Raw genomic sequence first — 24,284 nt, 5'->3', positions numbered from 1 at the left:
CACTGTGCTACACGAAATGGAACAGACTAGAGCCTTCATTAGTATCATTGGTAACACCAGGAAGTGAAAATATGGCTGCTGTGCATAGAGCCTATTCCGAAATTACCCTTATGATTTCCAAAATCACTTTTGAATACCGACAGTACCCATTATGATTTCCAAAATCACCCGTATTAATTCAGAAATCAATGATGAATTCAGAGGGGCAGAACTTTGGTCCAAGTGGACCACGTACGTCTTTGTCGCTCACCCCATAACCTTTCAAAGTAATCAGTTCGCTTGCCAACAAGAACTGAGCAACACCTTCATACTAAAGAGTATAAATGAGGGTTAACTCCCTTCTTCAGCTGTGTGCTTGTAAGCCACCGAATATTAACTGTATGGCCAGAGTGTGAAGGCTGGGCCATATGAAAAAAAAAATTATATCACAATGTTATTTTGTTTTACCAATTAACAATATTGCATTGTGACAATATCAGTTTTCTTTTAAATTCATGCCCTCCCAGTTTTACAATACACGTCGTACGCATTGTACCCATCAATCCGTCTGTTATGCCCATATATGCAGATTTATGTATCTGTCTGTCTGTGTCCCCTTTATGCCTATATATGGAGTTCCGTGTCAGGCATGCCCAAATATGGAGTCTTGACCAGTCTATGATGACGGTACTATGACGTCATATTGAAAACATTAGGGTTTTCCATATATAGGGATTTGCAGATTTTTTTTAGATCAGCTGATCCGACCGACTTCCCACTCGGGGCATCACACCGCCGGGTTCTTGGCGATACGCCCATATATGGGCATGCCCATATATGGGCATATACTGTATCAGCGGTTCTGGACACCCAGATCTCCGTATATCGGTTGGATGGGCGGTTCTGGACGACCGGCAATCTGACCGACTCGACGGCGGTCACTGCACTCCCCCGGGTCCTCTGCAACGCGCATGCCGAGTTTGAAGTCGATTGGTCGGACGGTTCCCGAGATACGTGAACGACAGATGGACACACAGATTTCACACATTGATGTGAAAATAGCAGATCTGCTAGTTTCACTGTTTTGTTTTTGACAATTTCTGAAAAGTTTTTGAAAATATAAAATAAGGCTTAAGTGATTAAAATCAGGAGAAGACAACACCTTTTCCATTTCATGATATTCGATTATGCAAAATCCCAGACAATATTTAGTCTCATATCACGATATCGATATAACGTAATCGATATATTGTCCAGCCCCATGGCTACAGTGAAGACGGGCGTACACAGGCAGCCTGGGTGATCAGTACCAGAAAGAGGAACACCAATGTGTCTACGGTCCGTTTATCTGGAGTTCCGTTTTCCATGATGCTAGCTGATCAACGTAGCACAGTAGCAGCGTCTTTCCCTGGACCACGACGATGGTGAAACTCAAGTTTGAGACCGCTCAACCCTCCCCTAGATCACTGGTTCTCAACATCGGGTCCGGAGACCATCCTTGGGGTCCAAAGGGGACCCTTACGGGTCTGTAACTCTGAGAGGGTACGAATGGAACCAGATGGACCCGTAAGGGTCCATCTGGTTCCATTCGTACCTCTCAAGAGTTAAATTAACACCTAGGATTTTACAGTGTAGATCAAGGTCCTCAGAGATTATAAAAAAACATATCAAATGGGGGGGGGGGGGGCTCCTTAGATGGAGCTGCGGCGCTTGTTGAGTCCCCTGTAAGCGTTGATGCTCTGCAGGCCGGTGGACACGGAGCTGATGGTGGAGTGGTGCTGCTGCTGCATGCTGTAGACGCAGCCGTTGGAGTGCAGCGCGGGGTTGGAGAAGGCCTCCCCTTGCTCCATGAAGTTCTCCGACGAGGTGGGGATGATCATGGGGATGGAGTACTGCAGCTTCTCCCGGCTCTTGTACCACAGGCACGAGCACATGGACTGGAAGTGGAGAACCTGGAGGAGCAGAGGAGGGGGAAATGGTAGCTTCATCTATATAAAAAATACAATAGACTTAAAGGTTCTATGACATTCATTTTCCCTTTTTTTTTTTAATGTTTTTTTGGGGGTTTTATGACCTCAATTACACACAAAAAATCTGAACTTTGAACATTCAGTGGATTTTCTGTGGTCTGGGGTTTTCTGAATAATTAGGCTGAAAAGTAATCTGAGCTCTTGGCCCTTCGACAGTGAGGTCACAGCCGATTAATCCCGCCCACTCTCCTCCTCGCCCCTCCCCTCCCCTATCCTTTCCTTTGGGGGGGGGGGGGGGGGCAGAGGCGATGATTGACAGGCAAAATCCCTCACCAGCGACACCCGCAGGCAAAGATTTCTTTTTTCATTGCAGTTGAAAAGGCTTTAGAAATGTGAGAGAAAAACACCTGCCATGGATCAATGGAGTGGATTTTTTTGTTAAAACTTTCTATACACGTTTGAAGGACCATGACAAAGACTTTTAATGTGTGGTAAAACTGAACGTCATGAAACCTTTAAGATTGTCTTTTAACATATTAACTGCCAAAGACGTATATTTACATCCTTTCAAATCCAACACTTTCCATGCTCTTTAAAAAAAAAAGGAATCCACAAGAGGGCGCTCTAACGCAACTTAGGAATGATCCCTTGACTCTGAGAGAAGGAATGGAGGGATGTGACATCATCCCAAAAAAATACACTTCCGTCCACTCCTATGTTATGAGTTAAGAGAGAGAGAAAACGCATCTAGCTTGGATTTCTTATTTCTTTGATGAAAACGAGCCATATTCAACAGCCGATAGCAGCAAAATGGCCGATCGCGGTTACAAAATGTTTGTTCCGGTGGATAGAGGAGACCCTCCCCCACCCCCCAGATACTTTTTATTTACAACTGTGTATACATCGCGGCTCCCGTGGCTCTCGGTGGATCATCAATATAAGGTAAAAAACGCTGGCATGGGGATGGAAAAACAATGTTTTAATCTCAGGCAGTCAATGTGTTAATGCCGGAAGCCATGAAGATTTACAATGAGGCACCCACTGCTCACCTCCGCGTAAACGTTCCGCAGGCCGCGGCTGGCTCCCCTTCCGCCGCCTCCTCCACCGCCATCCGCCGCACCTCCTCCCCCTCCTCCGCCGATGCACCCTCCTGCCCCGGAGCGCGTGGAGGCAGGCGAGGCCGGGTCCACCTCGCACAGGCGCTGGTGCTGCCCGCACCCCCCCGCCGCCTGGCCGTTGTTGCCCTGCTGCTGCCCCTGCTGTTGCCGCGACAGCAGCAGGGCGCGCTTCTCGGCGTCGCGCTTCTCGTCCTCTGAGTTCATGGTCATGAAGCGCAGGACCACCAGGTTGAGGAAGGCGCCGATCACCGTCAGGCCCGTCAGGATGTAGATGAAGCTGAACGCCACGTACTGTTTGTTGTTCTGCAGCGCGTGCGGCTTCTGCAACGGCAAGGCGGGTTTATTTGTACACAGTACATTTCAACGAGGAAATTACCGCGCTATGAGCTTGTAGATCTGCTATGTTTCTGCAAATGTGTGCAAATCTTTGAATACATATTTTTCAAAGCGAACATTTGTAACTCAAATCTTTGCTTCTGGGGACTCTACAAATGTCTTCTAAACAGTTTAAAAAAATAATCAGTGGTTCTCAAACTGTTTCGTGTCAAGGACCCCCAAAATGATATGTAGGCTATTTGGCCGCGGACCCCCATCTCAAAATATTTAGTTCCAGGGACCCCCCCCAGAAGCAAAGATTTTAGTTAAACATTTTCACTTAAAAATATATATTTTCAATGATTTCCACAAGTTTTCAGGGGAAAAAAAAGCAGAAATACAAGCTACATTGCTATTTTTAAACAGCCCAAAGAATCTTAAAATGACACAGGTGCGTTTCCCGGTCTTAATGGGTAAAAAAAAGCTGAGCGTGGCAGCAGACCTGCAGCGCCACGTAGTCCCCGAAGCCGATGGTGGTGAGCGTGATGAAGCAGTAGTAGTAGGCGTGGAAGAAGCTCCAGCCCTCGAAGTGCGAGAAGGCCAGGGCGCCCACGCACAGCGTGATCATGCACGAGATGAGGCCGATGGTCACCATGTTCACCATGGACACCTCGGTGCGCCGCATGCCCAGGCACTTCTTCAGCCGGTGGAGCAGGTACCTGACGGTGGTGGAAAAAGTACTCAAATTCTTTAGTTAAGTAAAAGTATCGATACTGCAATATAGAAATACTCTGTTACAAGTAAGAGTCCGGAATTCTAAATGTACTTGATTAAAAGTGCAAAAGTATTGGCATCAAAATGTACTTGAAGTACCAAAAGTAAAAGTGCTAAAATGAAAATAGCAGATCTACAAGCTCACAACGCGTCGCGACGCGTTGTGAGCCATGTCATTATAGGCAAAAAGTGGGAAGACAAACGTGTAAAAATGATTCAAAAAGCTTGAAGGTTTTTTTGGTTCGTTATTTTTTTTAAACTATTTTTGCATGACACTGTCATGCAACAATGTTTATTTTAGTTGGCAATTATTTATCCAACAAATAGTGATTAGTTACTTAATTGTGTTTTTGGCCTTCATGGGAACATCATCTTTTACATTCTTAGGCTTAATAAACAATAATTGCACAGGGCAGATACAACAAATAACTTAACTTTACACAGAAATACGATAGTAGTATGAAGCAACACTACATTGTAGTATAGTATGATCAAAGAAGAGCATTAATTTACAAGAAAAAACTAAGCGTTGGAGATAAGAGGTTTCTGCCCAGACAGCGATGTTATGCAGCTTGTGCAGATTATGAGGATGACGTAGAGAGAGAGAGAGAAAGAGAGAGAGAGAGAGAGAGAGAGGGGCAAAATAATTGCGATTAACCTCAAGTAATTGTGATCAGGAGGCGGTTATGTAACGATTGTGACGACGCCTACCTGACCATGGTGTTGATGCGTTCGCCCAGGCTCTGGAACATGACCAGGGTGAGCGGGATGCCCAGGAGAGCATACACCATGCAGAACACCTTCCCTCCATCTGTGCTGGGGGCTGCATGTCCGTAGCCTGGAGGACACCACGATACCACACACACACACACACACACACACACACACACACACACAAACAGAAGCACAGGGTTACTGGGCTAGAACTAATTAAATCTACAGTGACCAGGACAGGGGTCAGAGAGAGAGAGAGAGAGAGAGAAAGAGAGAGAGAGAAATGTCTGCCGGTTGACAAGATACACAAACCTGGAGAAAATTCTAAAACAGTATATCCCTGTCTGGCAGGAACCTTGTTGTAATCTCCATATTTCATATATTTTTGAAAGTTTCTTGAGCGTTTATTTGAGACAGTGGAGATACAGGAGACACAGAGAGAGAGAGATAATGGGGGGGACGGGGGACTACGGACCGGGCCTCTCTATAGAGCATGCTACTATAGAGCATTGCTACTATATTATACTATACCACTATGCTGTATATTATCTTAACATTCTTAAACTATACCACTATATCTGACATTATTGTTGTACTATATTATATTATTATATACTATCTTACACTATTATATTGACTATTATTGTTATTGCTACTACTTGTATCTCCCTCTCTGTCTCTCCCTCTGTTTGTCTCTCCCTCCCTCTCTCTCTCTCTCTCTTCTTCCCCCTCCGACATGGCAGAAGGCCGTTAGGCCGCCCACCCTAGAGCCTAGGGTCTGCCTGACGTTTCCTCCAGTTAAGAGGGAGTTTTTCGTTGCCACTGTCGCAAAATTGCTTGCTCAGGGTGGGACAATGTCGGGCCTTTGCCCTACATGTAAAGTGTCTTGAGACAACTTGTTGTGATTTGACACTTTAATGGAATTGAATTGACTTGAATTATTGCAGGGGATTGATGACATGCAGCAAATGGTTGAACTGTCAAGTATTTCAGCCCACGCGGTACTCCTCCGCTATTTTGTTACCCCCAATATTTCATCTTTTTATGGGTTTGTTTTGCTTCATAAATTAATGTCGTATTATGTTGTCGCTGTCGGTGCAGATAACACGTATCTCCATACTTTTTGTGTCTTTTCGTAAATTAATGCCCTACTCGATCATACAACAGCGTCACACAAAAGGAGGTTTCCACCTGACAGAGACGACATACTTCATCAAATGACAACTTTGCATAAAATTAGCAGAAATAGACAATCTACAAGCTCAATGGGATGCCACGCGTGAGCTGGTAGAATGGTAGATCTGCTATTTTCTCGTTTTTTTATGATACAAAAAAGATTTTTGCCTATAATGACACATGACCAAAATAGGGAGGCCAGGTTGAAGTGCGTCTTTGGGTTTTAGAAATATCAAACCAATGAGAAGTATTAAAACGAGCTTGTGACTAAATAATAACTGCACTGGGTCCATTGGAACACCTGTTCCTTTTTTTCCCCCCTTTTCCCGAAAAGTAACGGTTTTGGACATACAAGGTTTCCACCGACAGCGACAATATGATTTGTATTCCAAGGGTAACAGCACATCATCAAATTCAAGACTCTCCTCCTCAGCGGCTGGATGCGAAGTGGAGATGTGAATGCACGACACAGAGGTGGGGATGACCGTGTATTGAGAGAGAGAGAGAGAGAGCTGTTGAATAATTCATTTACAGTCTCTGTGACGAGTGGCTCGGCCCCAGTGAGGGCATTTGCTTTCAACGCATCTGTAACCACCATTATTTTATACTTAGGCTATTCAAAAAGTAGCAGATCTACAAGCTAGTATCCTTGCATTTCAAATAAAACAGTTTTGTTTAGTTGAGTTATTTTGCAGCTAGAAAATGAGGGGGGGGGGCGGGGGGGTTCAGGTTGAAAGCAGCATTTTTGATTTATGCATAATTGATTGATTGATTGAATACTTTATTAGCATGCTTAATAACAGTACAGGTAGTACAGTCAATGTAGGATAACATAAAATGCCACCAGGGGCTTGTTTCCGTTGTACTCAATTCATCAGTAATGCATTATAGTACAGACGATACAATACAATACTAAATATATTTCAAAACATCATGGAATAAAGCTACGTAGAATCATGAGGTAAATTTACAGAGAAAGTAGGGATGTTTCTATATCGGTGGTTCTCAAACTTTTTCATGTCAAGGACCCCCAAAATGATATGAATTTGGCCGCAGACCCCCATAGCAAAACGTTTTGTTCCAGGGACCCACCAGAAGCAAAGATTTGAGTATAAAAAATAGCTTTAAAAAATATATAGAGATTATATAAAGATTTGCACAAATGTTCATGATTTTTCAAAGATAGCGCTATGAGCTTGTATATCTGCTATTTTTTAATAGCCAAAGTACTAAATAATGGTTAAAATGGTTACACAGATGCGTTCCCTGATTTTAACGCAGAATCGCGGGGCCTCCCCGCGGGAGTTTCACGTGAGCTGCGTGCACAACCTGAAAAATTTCGGGTCTAATTCGGGTCTAATTCGGTCTAATTCGGGTCTATTTGACCAATATAAATCAACTTTTTTCTTTTTTTTTGCTGTAAAAATATTTGTATCAGCGCAGGCAGGGCCCCCCCTGCTGGTGGCCCCCCCGCACCGCATCGCTTGCTGCCCCTCCGTTACGCCACTGATTTTAATGGGTTAAAAAACTGAGCCGTGAGCTGATGAACATCATCTCATGGACCTGTACAAGTTCTTCAGTACTAACCACGTTTCAATTTCAGTCCCACTCTGACTCACTGGGTCTCTCACATCTTCACTGACTCATCCTCTGTGTGCACTCTCAAGGGTGATTTATTATACCCCGCGCCGAAGACGGCAGGTGTAAAAGCTCAGTTGTGAGCTTGTAGATCTACTAGTTTTCGGTGTGTGACACAGGGTTCAGGGCTCACTGGCATTCAGTGGTGGACAAAGTACTCGTGGTCAAATATTAGTGAAAGTCAAATTTGTAATTTTAAAGTTAAAGTACTGGAGTACTTGCTTTAAAAAAAAACGTAAGTATGCTTTTAAAAATGACGTATTCAAAAGTACAAAATGTACTGGAAAAAAATAATAAAAAAGCATTTTACAGAAAGTAAAAAAAAAGAATACAATATGCAACGTATCAAAAAATACAAATACGCATACAAAAAGGATAAATAATTAAGTACAGTACTCAAGTAAATTGTCTCTGTTGGGTGGAAACCTCATTATGTCCAAATAAAAAAATAGCAAAAGTTGCAAGCTTGTTTATATGCTACTTTTAATACTTTTGTGTGACGCTATAATTAAGGCATTAATTAACCAAAAAAAAAACCACACAAAAAGTTAAGGAAAAGAGATAAGAGGTTTATGCCCCGACAGCAACGAAATGTATTTGGTCACTGTGTGTCCACTGCTGGCAGAGATGACAGAGTTCATAATCCTCACCACCAGTAAGATCTTCCCCGCGGCAACATTCAGGTGAAGCGTTAGCCTTTATCTTATTAAAAGTGTATTCCTATCACCCATATTGCCGCCTCTGAACCCCCCCCCCCCTCCTCTCCTGTGACATCATCTAGGCCGCCACGTGTGGACCTTGTTGCACGCATGCAGCCCCAGAGATCGCGCCCCTTGATAACCTCAAGGATGAGCAAATGAAAAAAAAAAAATAGGCCATCCAATAGTTTTGAATGCGATTACCGCAGGGGTTTGATTTAATTCCTGTGACTGTCTGCTTTTATTGTCACACCGACCTGTGTGGCTGCAGCCATCCGTCTCTATGAAGCCAGATTTGTTTAAAGCCAGGGACAGTCCTGCTTGCCAAAACGACGGCCATTACACATGATGTATGTCTCGCTGGAAAAAAAACGAGGAAAATGCCCTGCAAGCTGAGTTGAGCTCTCACATCATTTTGCTTTGCCGTCGCGGGAAAGAAAAGCTTGTATGTCCAAAAAAAACGTTACTTTTCAGTGAATGGCTAAAAAAAGAAACTTTTTCGTGTCAAGGACCCCCAAATTGATATATATTTGACCGCGGAACCCCCATCTGAAAATGTTTTGGTGCCAGGGATCCTCAGAAGAGAAGATATATATGCCAAAAATAGCAGATATACAAGCTCGCAACACGGCACGCTGTGAGCTTGTATATTTGCCATTTTTGAATAGCCAACGTATAAAATATGGATAAAGGAGTTAAAATTATTGTGATGCTGTATGAAGACATGTTTTTGTTGATACCTTTCACCGGTTAAATGTTTATAAAACCCACAGATTAACAAAAAAATAAGAAACCCAAAGAAGCAATAATAGCTGATCTAGAAGCTCACAGCTCACACTGTTGTGAGCTTGTAGATCGGCAATTTTTGTGCTACTTTTGTGTGAGACTGTTATGACAAAGTATGGAATTCAATTACGGAAAAAAACTAAAACAAAGTTGGAACACAGAGATACAAGGTTTCTGCCCGACAGCAACGTTTTTTTTGCTTCTTAAAGCGAGTGGCTATTCTTAGTTCCATCCCCCAAAACAATAATTTATCACTCCATTTTCCAGTGTCCCGGTCTGGTGAGTATTCTATCCCATTACATACTAGTGGTAGCGGCGCATGTGGTACATATGAGAAGATTGGATGGAATTTCACCCAGAGAGACTCATCAAGCAATTCATGACCTTGGCCTCCATGGCACCGTACTCAGTGTTGATATGGAATATGTTGATTTGATACCGGTGCCCAATTTCTACCTGCTCCCGACGCCCAGAGTTTGAGGTCACGCAATCTCATTGGCCGACTGCCCCCCCATGGGTCCCTATCCTGACTTTAGCCACATGATCACTAACGTCGCTCTTATGGGGTGAACATTGTGCGGAAAACAGCAGATCTACAAGCTCAAAACGCGTCGCGTGAGCTATTTTTTACCAAGGATATTTAGTGTCCAAGAACCCTTAGGGTTCCTTAACAGTTTTTTGAAAAATCCTATGTTACTACGTCAGTGGTTCTCAAACTTCAAGGACCCCCAAAATGATATGCATTTGGCCGTGGACCCCCATCTCAAACTATATTTTGTTCCAGGGACCCCCCAGAAGCAAAGATCTGAGTTGCAAATGTTGCAAGGGTTAAGCTGTTATTAAATCTATCTATACATTCCAGAAACCTTAGACATACCCTAATTCAACTTGTGTTCCCGACTTGCATCGTTCTCGAGCATGCCGGTGCCCGTTTATAAATAAGCCATTTATTGTAATGACTACGTAGCGTTATTAGTGCCGTGGTAACAGGTGCTGTACCACACTGGATACTCTGACAGGCTTGTCTGTGGCTGTCACAAAATGCATTGTGGGTATGATGCTGCCAGATAGGATATCTAGCTCAGGTATATGAATGTAATGTAGCCTACTGTATGCATTTAAAACAAGATGAAAGAAAGAAAGAAAGACAAAGAAAGAAAGAGACATTTTCCAAAGGAATGTGTATGTATCATCTCTGATAGACAGACAGACAGACAAATATATATATATCAAACCTAATGTATATATACATTACTAGATTGACTACATTAGAAAACTTATTTTCTCATTTGAAGACAGACAGACAGACAGACAGACAGACATAGAGACAGAAATGTACAGTACAACCTAATGTGTACATTATTACACATACAGTGTCTACATATAGCTTGAAAAGGCACTACAAGTGCTATACCACACTATGGATACATGGGCAGACGGTATATAGGCTATAGCCGCTAACACAGTAAAATCCTCAGTGTCAATTTAACTCAGATGATGTACAAAGGCCCAGCCAAGTACAAATGCAACAAAAGGTTGCATTTAATTGCACCCGCTAAGAACTATTGATTTTGACAGTGTGTACGCTCCGCTGAGGAAATGCATTGAGACGCCGGGTGCAGGCAGTGGTGGAAGAAGTACTCAGATATTTTACTTAAGTAAAAGTAGCAATACCACAATATAAAAATACTCTGTTACAAGTAAAAGGCCTGTGTTCAAAATGTTACTTGAGTAAACGTACAAAAGTATTGGCATCAAAACATACTTAAAGTACCAAAGGTAAAAGTACTAACATGTTTAAAAATAGAAGATCTACAAGCTGACAACACGTCGCATCGTGACGTGTTGTGAGCTTGTAGATCGGCTATTTTCAAATAGCCCTGTATGTATAAAATGGGGCTAAAGTGGTTAATGTATGTTTTATAATATAATAATTTATATCTGCAAAGTAACTAGTAACTAAAGTTTTCAAATAATTGTAGTGGAGTAAAAGTATAATATTTGCCTCTGAGATGTAGTGGAGTAGAAGTAAAAATACTGAACATTGGAAATACTCGAGTAAAGTACAAATGCCTCAAAATTGTACTTAAGTACAGTACTTGAGTAAATGTACTTAGTTACTTTACACCACCGGGTGCAGGTGAGCACAGGGACACTCAGGGCTGATGCTGCAGTGGCTGTCAGGAGCTGTCAGCACAGAGCGAGCTGCTTGTGCGGACATGGAGAGATGACCGGAGTGACAGCAGCACTCATCAGCGAGAGGGGCCAGAGGAGCTGGAGGCAGTGCTGGAAAAAGTACTCAGATATTTTACTTGAGTAAAAATATCAATACTGCAATGTACTGTAGAAATACTGTTACAAGTAAAAGTCCGGAATTCAAAATGTACTTGATATAAATGTACAAAAGTGTTGGTATCAAAATGTACTTAAAGTACCAAAAGTAAAAGTACTCATTATCCAGAAGGTTTTAAAATGTATAAAATCTTTTGAAAATAGCAGCTCACAATGCGTCGCATCACGACGCATTGTGAGCTTGTAGATCGCCTATTTTCAAAAGGCCGAAATGTATATAGGGCTAAAGTGGTTAATGTATGTTTTGTAATAATCAGAATCTACAAAGTAACTAGTATCTAAAGTTTTAAAATAATTGCAGTGGAGTAAAAGTACAATATTTGCCTCTGAGATGTAGTGGAGTAGAAATAAAAGTACTGAAAATTGGAAATACTCCAGTAAAGTAAAAAATACCTCAACATTGTGCTTAAGTACAGTACTTGAGTAAATGTACTTAGTTACTTTCCACCACTGTCCCCATCGTATGAGAATGTTAGAGTCCCCTGTATATGACAAACCCACCACACTCCCACTCTCCATGCCAAGTGACAGGTTCTGGACCTATCCTGTTTTTTTTGTTGTTATTTTCTATCCAATTTATCCTTGTGTGAGGGTTTTACTTCATTATTTGCACGAGGGGAAGGTTACGTCTAGAAAGGTACTCTGTGTCTACAGTAGATGATCAGGGTTTGTTTTCTTGAAACGGGAAATCCATACCTATTATTATTATTAATATTATTATATTCATATTATAAATGATATATATTATATATAATATTATATTGTACTGCAAGTCGTTTTCTACAACACACTGCGGCGTCCACAGCCCAGAGCAGACCCACTCTCAAGGCGATGTCCACATAATTATCATGTGAAAGAATATGAAATGAAAAATGCATTCAATTTGAAAACCCTGATAGTAGTAGTAGCCCTCGAAAGGCCATAGTAAAGCATGGATTTATACTTTGACGTATGGCGGTGCCGCGTGCCAAAAATTGCCAATTCACAAGCTCACAGCGCAGTCGTATCCACAACATGTTGTAAATGGTCTATTGTTGTGGGGGCATCATCGCATGATGGAGCATAACGTCGCAGTCGGATGGATATCTCGTATGTCCGAAACGGACAATATTTTCAAACTATTTTTATATACATTTTATACATTTGAAAACTTGTGAAATGGGACATTCTGCATAATGAGTACTTTCTACTTTTGGTACTTTAAGTGCATTTTGATACCAATACTTTTGTACTTTTACTCAAGTCAATTTTGAATTCCGGACTTTTACTTGTAACAGAGTATTTCTACATTGCAGATACTTTTACTTGGGTAAAAAAAAATTGTACTTTTTCCACAACTTTTTGTGTCATTTTCTGAAAAAGTTTAAATCGCCAAGATCGGCTGTTTTCACTACCTTTCAGCTCGACACTCAAAGCAAGCATTGAATGACGAAAAAAAAACAAAAAGCTGACATTTGGAGATACGAGGTTTCTGCCTGACAGCGGCGATGAATTAGTCATTACACAAAGCAGGACAAGGACAGCACGGATACACAGGTGTCCTGCTGCTTGGCTCTTGTCCTAGCCCTCTCCACTGCCTCTCTCATTAACACAATCATAATTGAACTTACAGTACCAGCGCCTGTAGCAAGAGACCAGTCCTAATTTGAGTCCTCAGAACAAAGCATTCTATAAAAGATAAAACAAGCCCAATTCCTTGTGATATCTTTGCCATTTGAAAATTTTAGTTTTTAAGCCACCTAATCCATATTATACTTCGTTGGACCGGGGTCTACCAGGGGGTCTATATTTGAACCTTTCCTTTTTTCCCCCTCTACACCAAATCTCTTGAATGAAAATAGCCGATCTACAAGCTTCTACAACGCGTTGTGAGCTTTGTAGATCGGCTATTTTCACCAGATCTTCTCCTATTACGACATGGCCAGAAAAGGGACACTGGCCCGGACGGCTGGCATAGCGGTCCGGCCACCTAGGCTGGCGTGTTGCGGGTTCGAATCCCGATCCCGACGACCTTTGCTGCGTGTCACTCCCCATCTCTCTCTCCCCATTTCCTCATTCAGTCTACTGTATACTATCAATAAAGGCGCTACATAAATGTTATGTATTATTAACTCGGGTTCATGTGGTGAATTATTAAGTTTAGGCATATAAGTCCTGAGCTGGGACCTATAACACTGTGTTAACACAATCATGCGCTTCAAATCATTTCCCAATTTATTTTTATCTTATATTTCTGCTTATAAGCACTCTTCATTCAATGTTGTTGGTTATATTAACCTTCAAACTGATCTTCGTCTCCTAACTGAACTGAAGTATATCATACTGGGGGTCCTCATACTGGGGGTCCTTGAAAAAGTTGAGAATCACTATTATAGGTGTTGAGGGACTTTTCACCTTTTTGGCTTTCGATTTCTCTCCAAAGGCAAAAGATGAGAACGATGGGTCCTCCTCCCTCCCCTGTGATGTGTGTCTCTTAGAGCTTCACCCGGTGCATCTAAACGTCTTCATTATGCTGATTAATTAGGTGGAGATAAAACCAGGCTTTGAAAAATACATCAAAGAACGGAATAATGTGCCCATTTTTTTTTGCAGGAGCTGATGGAGCTCTCTGTCACCGCGGATTACATTGTCATCGAAACACCAGGCACAATTTGTTCTCGCCAACGAAGACGAGATGCACGTCAGGCCATTTATCAAGGCCCGGGACGCACATCTACTCCCATAAGGAGGGCTAAGGATTATCAAAAGGATTCTCATAGGGATGATGAACCTTATCAAAGTATTCTTAAAGGGACAATGAACCTTATCAAAGGATTCTCAAAGGGATGATGAACCTTATCAAAGGATTCTCAAAGGGATGATGAACCTTATCAAAGGATTCTTAAAGGGGCAATGAACCTTATCAAAGGATTCTCAAAAAGATGATGAATGTTATCTAAGGCTAATTTAGCAAGAATTTGTGGGAAAAAAACATTGTGCCACACAAAAGGCAGGCGGCGTGGCTCAGGAACAGTGTTGGGCAAGTTACTCAGGAAGAGCAATGAGTTACTAGTTACTTATTACTCTTTTTTGAGTGGTGCCAACCACTCCTACGCTTGACTTTGTCCTGGTGTCCGTCTGTGTGTCCGTGTGTCCGTGTGTCCGTGTGTCCGTGTGTCCGTATGAGCACGGCCTCTCTGTATGTTTGAGCACAGCCTCAACAGCTGCGGCTGATTGCAACACAAAGATGCAACCATACAGGTACAGTACAGTACAGACTGTACAGTACAGTACAGTACAGACCGTACAGTACAGTACAGTACGTACAGTACAGTACGTACAGCACAGTACAGGTACTGGTAGAGGTACAGTACAGTACAGTACAGACCGCACAGTACAGTACAGTACAGTACAGTACAGTACAGACCGTACAGTACAGTACAGACCGTACAGTACAGTACAGACCGTACAGTACAGTACAGTACAGTACAGTACAGTACAGTACAGACCGTACAGTACAGTACAGTACAGTACAGACCGTACAGTACAGTACAGTACAGTACGTACAGTGCAGTACAGTACAGTACAGACCGTACAGTACGTACAGTACAGGTAGAGGTACAGTACAGGTACAGGTACAGGTACAGTACAGTACAGTACAGTACCGTACAGTACACACACACACCACTTTTGAGTAAAAATACTTAAAATGAGTAAAAATACTTAAAATGAGTAAAAATACTTAAATATTACTAAAGATACTTTAAAGTTCCTAAACTGAGTAAAAATACTTTAAATGAGTAAAAATACTTAAAATGCGTAAAAATACTTAAAAGATGTTAAAATGAGTAAAAACACGTACAAATCTGTACAAACATTTTAAAGTACTTAAAATGAGTAAAAATACATTGAAGTCATCAAAGTCTGTAAAAAGTAACTAATGCAATGACCTCATGAAAGGCACCACTCTCTTCACACTGGGTGTGATTTTTTTTATTGCGGGAGGGAAGCCGGGCGAGGAGGGTTAAATTTGACGCTGCACGTACTGGACAGACGGATTGGCTCATAGACGAACCATGCAGAGAAGAGAGAAATAGAGTGCTTATCTCGAACAAAAACAAATCACATTCATTGTAATGCAGTAACACAGCATTACTTGGATGTAATAATGTTACTGGCCATTGTAATACACTACTTGTTACTGGGGAAAGTAATGATATTATGGTAATATACTACTAAGTAATATATTACTATGTAATATATTACTGTACAACACTGCTCAGGAGGTAGAGCGGGAGGCCGTCTGGGAGCTGGAAGGTTCCCGGTTTGATCCCTGTCTCCTCCTCACTGAGAGTCGAAGTGTCCTTGAGCAAGACACTGCACCCCTAACTGATCTGCTACCTTTGATGCTTTTGAATTTGAATGCTGAAAAGTAACAGTTTTAGACATGAGGTTTCCACCCGACGATATACAGTATGTGTTCACTATTATTAGTATTGTTATAATTATTGATGCTACTACAATGGCGTGAGGAACCAGCACAAAATATGTACCGTACACGAGACCTAACAGTAAAGAACACCTTCAACCTTGAAACGTGAGTGTCTGAAAGTGTATGTAACACTTCAAACCCGCAATGGGTGTTCCGCCGTTGTGGTGTTGAGTGTGAATGGTTGAATGTGAAGTTCGTTTTAAAGTGCATTTTGAGTGGTCGAAAAGGCTAGAAATAACTAGGCCTGCATGAATGCTGTCCATTTATCATTGTATAATGGAGCTGTAAATGGAGGCTTTGATCACCTCCACAATATTGCATGAATCACCACAGTTGTGTAGTAGCAGATCTACAAGCTCGAAAAGCGTCGCTTTGCGGCACGTTTCGAGCTTGCGGATCTGATACTTTTGATGCTTTTGTGTGACGCTGTAGTATGATCAAGTGCGTTCATCTACGAAAAAACACAAACAGTAAAAAATATGGAGATATAACAGAGTAAAATGAATTGTGATTAAATGCTTAGTGTGTAATGTACCGTACGGTACGGTATGGGAACACTGTGGGATTATGAAAAGTATGTTATGAAACATGACAGGTTACATACTGTATAGAACAAGCTGCTTAACTCATTACATTAAGACTAATGATGCGATTCTACAAATGCCTTCTAAATCCGAACAGTTTTCAGAAAAAACGTGTGTTGACTATATAACGTCTCTGTCGGGTGGAAACCTCATATCTCCTAAACTGTTACTTTTCAGGATTCAAATTCAAAAATATCAAAAGTAGCAGATCTACAAGCCCGTCAGTGTAAAATACCAGTCCACAGCCAGGCCATGCCTTAAAGGCAGGAAAAGATGGTTAAAAGTCAGGGGAACTTCAGCTATGTTTGGGGGGAGGGGTAAGTGGTGGCCATTCACTTACCCACCCAGATCTTTCCTGCCGGTCCGGGCGGGGGATCATATAATATTACTGTTTTGGTTACAAACTCGCTCCTCTAACCTTCAGGCCAGTTTGGCTCAGGGCCAAACTTTTTAATCTCTGAATTACAATACTTCATAGCACCTTACACTTATGTCATATTACGGTACGTAAATATTTCAGTCTTTCCCCCTAAGACAGTGGTTCTCAACCAGTGGTCCGGGGACCACCAGTGGTCCTTGGGGGGGTTCCAGGGGGTCCCCCCAGCAAAATTAGTTCACCATCATTTTAACCACTTAGCTTTGGCTATTCAAAAATAGCAGATATACAAGCTCATAGCGCGGCACTCAGATCTGCTATTTTTGAAAAAAGCGCGTGGAAGGAAGCGTGTGGAATTTCCAAGTTCCTTTCCGCTCCATCAGCCGCCCCGGCTGACCAGGGGGAGGCAGTATAGAGACCAGGATTACTGCATGTTTTTTTGTGAGGGTACCTACCCTAAGGGGACACGGGGAGAACATGCAAACTCCACACAGAAAGGCCCTTTCACCAACCCCACCTAGGATATGGGCACTGATGACGCGGAGGAGAGAACATGCCCCCCAGCGCCCACACAGTGTCCCCGGCGGGAATCGAACCCAGGACCTTCTAGCAGTGAGGCGACAGCGTATCCTTTTAGCTAGTGAGGCGACAGCGTATCCTTTTAGCTTTAATGTCTTATAGTACCACGTGCTGTTTACATTTCTGACTAATAACCTATGCCTATGAATTGAATACCAAGGCCCTCATTGGAAACAAGTCCGCAAGGACTTTTATGAACGGACCTGTTAGACAAAGTATTTTAAATGTAACTGTGCTGTTTTACATTTTTGCCTAATAAAATATTCAATCAATCAATCAATCAATCAATCAATCAATCAATCAAAAATACATTCCAAATATTCCAAGTATTCTGCGGCACCGCTGGACTTACTGCGTCACGGCACCCACTTTGAGAAGCCCTGCTTTATAGCCCACGCTGTAGGGCTGTCACCATTACAAATTTAAGTTGACGATTAATTGTCACTCAAATAATTGCGATTAACAATTTCATTGTGTGTTTGGCATTCTGTCTTTCTTTCTTTTTCCTTTACTTATTATTTATTATTATTTATTCATTGAACATTGGAAAAGAAAAATTCTGTTTGCCTTTTAGGCTTCGTAATAAAAAATTGCACAAGGCAGATACGACAAATGACTTAAATATACAAAAAGATCATTGACATATTTAATAATTCCATAAATGTAAAGATTGCAGAAATAGCTGATCGACAAGCTTACAACGCGTCACGAAGTGACGCGTTGTAAGCTTGTAGATCTGCAATTTCTGATTTTTTTTGGTAAGCTTGTAGTCTGCTATTTTTAATATTTGAAAATGTGTGAAAAGATTTCAGCGTGGAAACGATTATGACGATTATGCAAGAATAATTGCGATTATCTTGCAATTGCAATTAGACGATTTATGTAATAATTGTGACAGGCCCACCACCGCTGCTCTGAACACAGTGCCCTGAACATAGGCACGCCAGGGGTTCACGTGGTTCAAGTGCAGCGTGGTCAGTGCAGCGCCCCGGCCGAGGAGATGATGGCTGCAGCAGTTTACATCCCGGTGGCAGGGTCGTGGACCCTGGCGGTTCCGTCCTATGACTGAGACTCCTACCAATGGAGAGAACAGATACTGTAGCAGGACGAGACTCGACTGTATTGTGCATATATGGACGCTACTTAGAGTCAGCGTTCAGAACCCAAGATATCATCATTTGAAGATTTGCTGCTCCATTCAGTTCTTGTTTAACTTATTACTGAAAAGGGCTGTATCTCGGCTCCTGAGCACTTTTCTTTTACTATGTAATTTTGGCTGGCAAAATGTTTAAAATAGCAAATCTACAAGCTCACAACGCGTCACATCGCTTTTGGAAAAAAAAACGTTCAGAACCCAAGATATCATCATTTGAAGATTTGCTGCTCCTTTCACTTCTTGTTTAACTTATTACTGAAAAAGACTATCTTGGCTCCTGAGCACTTTTTTTTTACAATGTATTTTTGGCTGGCACAGTTTGCAATTATTTTTTTATTTCATTGGCACTGAATGAGTTAAGTAAAATTTTGAGGTACTTTTACTTTACTGGAGTATTTCCAATTTTCAGTACTTTTACTTCTACTCCACTACATCTCGGAGGCAAATATTGTACTTTTACTCCACTACAATTGTTTGAAAACTTTAGTTACTAGTTACTTTGTAGATTTTGATGATTATTACGAACTTAACCACTTCAGCCCTATATACATTTCGGCCATTTGAAAATAGCAGATCTACAAGCTCACAATGCGCATTGTGAGCTTGTAGATCTGCTATTTTCAAAATATTTGTAGACATTTTATACATTACAAAACTTGTGAAATGGGACCTTCTGCATAATGAGTACTTTTTACTTTTGGTACTTTAAATAAATTTAGCTACCAATGCTTTTGTACTTTTACTCAAGTAAATTTAGAATTCCGGACTGAGGACTAACAGAGTACTTCTACATAGCAGTATTGTTCAACGGTATTTTAACCATTTAAACCGTATTTTAGAAATACGGTTTAAATCGATTGTTTAACCATTAGTTCAGCTACACTAGGTTCTAAGGTCTCTAAGGTCTCATAAACGCTGGACGATAATCAAAGCGCTCCACCGCGCATAAAGCCCTTATACTGTACTACAGTATAAGGTATAAGTATATGAAGAAAAAATGCTGGTGTTGTATACAACATACGTTTTTTCTTTATTTTTATGCACATGTACATTTGATTTGATGATGCTCTTTTTATTCTCTTTTAGCTCTTTTTGCACTCTTTCCTTAAATCTTTTTACGTTTTCTATCATTATTCTATTGTTATTACTTGCTGCTGCATTGTCTGAAGGAACCAAATCAAAATAAGTTTTACTCTTATGTACCTGTACACAAGATGTAACAATAAAGTACAACCTTGAACCTTGTACAGTAACAAGCACCAATAGACAGCCCCTCCATCCTCTTCTCTCTCTCTCTCTCGCAATGATAATAATGACGCTTCTAAAAGTACTCAAACGCAACATTAATACATACTGTATGAAAGCAATGAATTAGCCGCTTTCTAGTTCGCCAAGACACGATTGTTAATACTGTACAATCCTCAGTGTTAATGTGTCATTTGTAACTCTTACTAAAGTCAAATGAACACTTAACTGTCCGAACATTTACTTTCTCTGTCTGTGTGTGTGTGTGTGTGTGTGTGTGTGTGTGTGTGTGTGTGTGTGTGTGTGTGTGTGTGTGTGTGTGTGTGTGTGTGTGTGTGTGTGTGTGTGTGTGTGTGTGTGTGTGTGTGTGTGTGTGTGTGTGTGTGTGTGTGTGTGTGTGTGTGTGTGTGTGTGAGTGAGTGTGAGAGCAGCACGCCAGTGGTGTCATATACATAATGTCAACATTCAACCCTATATGGCCGGCCTAGTTTCCAACGTACAGTACAGGTGGCCACACTTCACATGAAGTCCCTCTGATCCAGTGGTGGACTACTGGACCCAAGTACATTTACTTGGGCACTGTACTTAAGTATATCTCTTCTGAGTATCCGTACTTTACTTAACCACTTAAACCCCAGCATCCGTAATGTGAGGAAAGCTTTCGCAGGAAAATAGCCGATCGACAAGCTCCGACACGTTGTAAGCTTGTCGATCGGCTATTTTCAGCGAAGATATTTAATGTAGAGCGAAAACAGAAAATACACTAGTAAAGAGCCCTGAGGGATTCCACTCAACACCATATGGGGTTTAAGTGGTTAAAGGACGACTTCACCCATTTTCAACCTATCTTCGTATAATTGGTCCTCACTAATGCTCATGATAAAATGGTACAATTTTTGTCTACTCGATCTGTGTCTCAGAGGAGAGCTGTGGACAGTTCAGAAACCTGCCTACCAGTGACATCACTGTTAGGCCAATCTGGGAACCCATCGCCAAATGAAAAGGAAAAACAGCGCCCTCTGCTGTTTTTTACTATCTCACTTGGGAGGAAGTCGACGTAGCACACGTACGCAAGGAAACCGTGGTTTTGGTCTGCCTTCAGCCTTTCACTTCCGGTGGTGTGACTATGTTTTCATTCCCACTAACAATATTTCTACACGGAACACTAACACCACTTCTCCCAGAGAACATGGATCGTTTTGGTTATAAGCCCACTTGTTTCTATGATGAAAGAGCAAGTTAAAATGTGAATATCTTTCCGTGGTTTTGTCTGCTCCGAGGACGCTATTGTTAAATGAGTTTTGGTTTTGTTTCTAGTGGGGAAGGATCGGCGGACACGTAAATCCCGCCCACTACATTTGATCGGGTAAAGCGCGGCCTGCTTCCTGATCTGAAGGCACGCCCACTTGTAGGCCAGTGCGTACGCGATATGACGAACCCCCCCGACAGATTCAAACGCAGAGCAGAATCTGTTCTTGAGAGATTACCGTTAGGCAGGTTATTATTATTTTTAAACAAGATTTCAAATGTTTTTTTGGGGGGTTTTATTTTTTATTAACGCAAGAACTATGGCTTCCATTATAGCATGCAAACTTTCCAGGAATGGAAAGCCTACAGTTTCTATTTTGGGGTTCTGAACTGTCCACAGCCCTCCTCTGAGACACAGAGTGAGTAGACAAAAATTATAATGAGCAGTAGTGAGGACCAATTATATGAAGATAGGTTGAAAATGGGTGAAGTCGTCCTTTAAGTACATGTACGGTTAAATATTTTGTTAATTTTACTTTACTTGAGTATTTCAGTTTTTTTTCCCATTATGGTACTTTTACTTAAATAAAAAATCTGTACTTAATACACTAGTGATATTCCCTTTCTGGACCCTCTCTCTCTCTCTCTCTCTCTCTCTCTCTCTCTCTCTCTCTCTCTCTCTCTGTCCCTCTCTGTCCCTCTTTCCCTCTTTCTCTCTCTCTCTCTCTCTGTCTCTCTCTGTCTCTCTGTGTCTCTCTCTGTCCCTCCCTCCCTCTCGCTCTCCCTCCCCCTCCCTCCCTCTCCCTCTCCCTCCCTTTCCCTCTCCCTCTCTCTCTCTCTCTCTCTCTCTCTCTCTCTCTCTCTCTCTCTCTCTCTCTCTCTCTTCCCAGCATGCCTTATAGTCTCCGCAGTGCAAGTTCCCTTTCAAGTCCAGCTGCGGGCCTTCTAAGCCTATCAGAGGCCAGCGGCCCGCAGCCCGTAACTCTTGTTACACTTCCTACTCTTAGGCCTTTTCCATCGATCACACACCCAAACATCCTAAGAGTTTGAATGTGGCGTTTCCCACGCCTAATGTCCCGTTTTCCATCCAGAGCGCCGGACCCCGCGGACCCCCATCAATTCTTAATCACGGACACCTCAAACTCCAGATGACCCCGTGATTGTTTATCCAGGCACTCAAACATGGCTGGCGCTCCTCCCGCCGCCATCCATTAGACCACTGTTTCCCAAACAGTGGGTCGGGGCCCGTGTTTGGGTCGCATACCAATTTTTATGAGACGCGAGTAAAAAATATATATAATAAAAAAGAATATATATATAAATAATAATTTCTATAAAAATAAAAATAAACGTGTTGTGAGCTTGTAGATCTGCTATTTTCACTAGTTTGGGTCCCGGGCAAACATCTAATTTCTCTTTTGGGTCTTAAGCTAAAAGGTTTGGGGACCACTGAGACCAGTGGTTCTCAAACTTTTTCATGTCAAGGACCCCTAAATTGAGTATTTGGCCACAGATGGAATGCTATAATGGAAGCTATTGTTCTCGCGTTAATAATACAAATACAAATCTTGTTTGAAAAAAATAAACCTCCTTATGATGTCACTGGTAGGCGGTTTTCTGAAGTGTCCACAGCCCTCCTTTGAGGCATTTTATCATGAGCATTGGTGAAGACCAATTGTATGAAGATACAGTAGGTTGAAAATGGGTGTGGTGGTCCTTTAAGTACAGTACTTGAATAAATGTACTTAGTTACTTTCCACCACTGATGGAGTATAAATCAAGCTTGACCTGTGAAGACCTTGAAGGCAGCTGCACAAGAACTCTCCAGTGTCTGACTGCGAGAGCAAAGAATTCCAAGAACCCGTTTTTGTTGGAATACAAGTTCATAATTGCAAGTGGACGAGTGCACAGCGTGTATCTTGAGAAAAGAAATGTGTTTGTTGACTTGATTGAATTCCCATGAGTTATTGATTCAGAAAAAAAATGCCTTTTTTGGCAAGAATAAATGCTTTCAGGAGAAAGATTATCTGTTGCTTCAATTATATTATATAATATCTATTTAGGGCAGTAGCACAGTTGGTGCTGTAATGTTATTTTTTACAATTTACAATCACTGCAGTAGTTTGAATAATAGTAATGTTTATTTACAGTAAAAACTTGATCATTCTACAGCGTCACACAAAAGCATCAAAAGTAGCAGATCTGCAAGCTCGAAACGCGACTCGAAGCAACGCATTTTCAGCTTGTAGATATGCTACTTTTGATATTTTTTTATTTGAATCCTGAAAACAAGTAATTGACAGAGACGATATCATGGCCATCATCATCATCATCATCAAACCTTGGAAAACCATGAGCATAACATTCAACCCTGTTTTTACAGCATCTATAAAAGACTTGATTAAACATCATCTTGACATCATACTTGACCCCCATACAAATATAACGGACAGTGTGTCCGTGTGTATTTATGAATGAATGGACTGCTAATGAAACCACAGCAACAACAGTACATAATGTGAAGCAACAGTACATGCTGTAATAACTAGCAGCCCCTCCGGCGTGGATCCATAACTACAAAAGGACGCGTTGTGCTCGGGCGGCGCAGTGGTAAAGTCACTGCCCACTGCGTCATATAAGAACTTTGCTCCAAAAATAAACAAATCTGCCGGGCGATTCTGTCATGTTATGTGACTCTGTGTTTGGATAAAAAAATATATACATTTTCAACGTCAGCTGATGCTTCATATGAGTAAACTCGCCCAGCTGATTTGTTTATTTTTGGAACACAGTTCTTATATGATTCAATCTAAGATTTCTCCATGGAGATTTTCAATCAAATAAATAACTGTGACCCACGGGGATAGCGCCCTCTAGAGGCAGTGATGTCAAACTTTGGTGCTTTTTAGTATTGAAGTATTTTAGATTTTTTTTTTAGCATTCTTTTAACTAGGAGTAGTTCTAGATCATATAGCCAGTGGAACGAAATTCTGTTCATTTATTTCATATATATGTTGAATGACAATTAAAGCTATCTATCTATCTATCTATTACACAGTGCAGATTAGGGTCCCAAAGGTCTAAAAATTTCATATGAAACTGGGT

At 41.5% G+C, this 24,284-nt stretch overlaps 1 protein-coding gene across 1 annotated transcript in view; it reads right to left on the bottom strand.

Annotated features, from left to right (window-relative positions):
* Window positions 1-1,670: 1,670 nt before the first annotated feature.
* Window positions 1,671-24,284, bottom strand: part of kcnk3a (potassium channel, subfamily K, member 3a) — a gene marked incomplete at its 3' end in the record, with an annotated part of 63,763 nt that continues 41,149 nt past the window's right edge. Inside the window, exons 2-5 of the mRNA XM_080453173.1 lie at window positions 4,868-4,994; window positions 3,885-4,101; window positions 2,999-3,388; window positions 1,671-1,931 (exon numbers count right to left, since the gene is read on the bottom strand). Coding sequence (XP_080309299.1) covers window positions 1,671-1,931; window positions 2,999-3,388; window positions 3,885-4,101; window positions 4,868-4,994 — 995 coding nt within the window. The remainder of the gene's footprint in view (window positions 1,932-2,998; window positions 3,389-3,884; window positions 4,102-4,867; window positions 4,995-24,284) is intronic.

This window comes from Gymnoscopelus braueri (genome assembly GCF_963280865.1).
Source record: "Gymnoscopelus braueri genome assembly, chromosome: 16".
Taxonomy (NCBI): domain Eukaryota; kingdom Metazoa; phylum Chordata; class Actinopteri; order Myctophiformes; family Myctophidae; genus Gymnoscopelus; species Gymnoscopelus braueri.
This window is presented reverse-complemented; position numbering and strand designations above follow the sequence as displayed.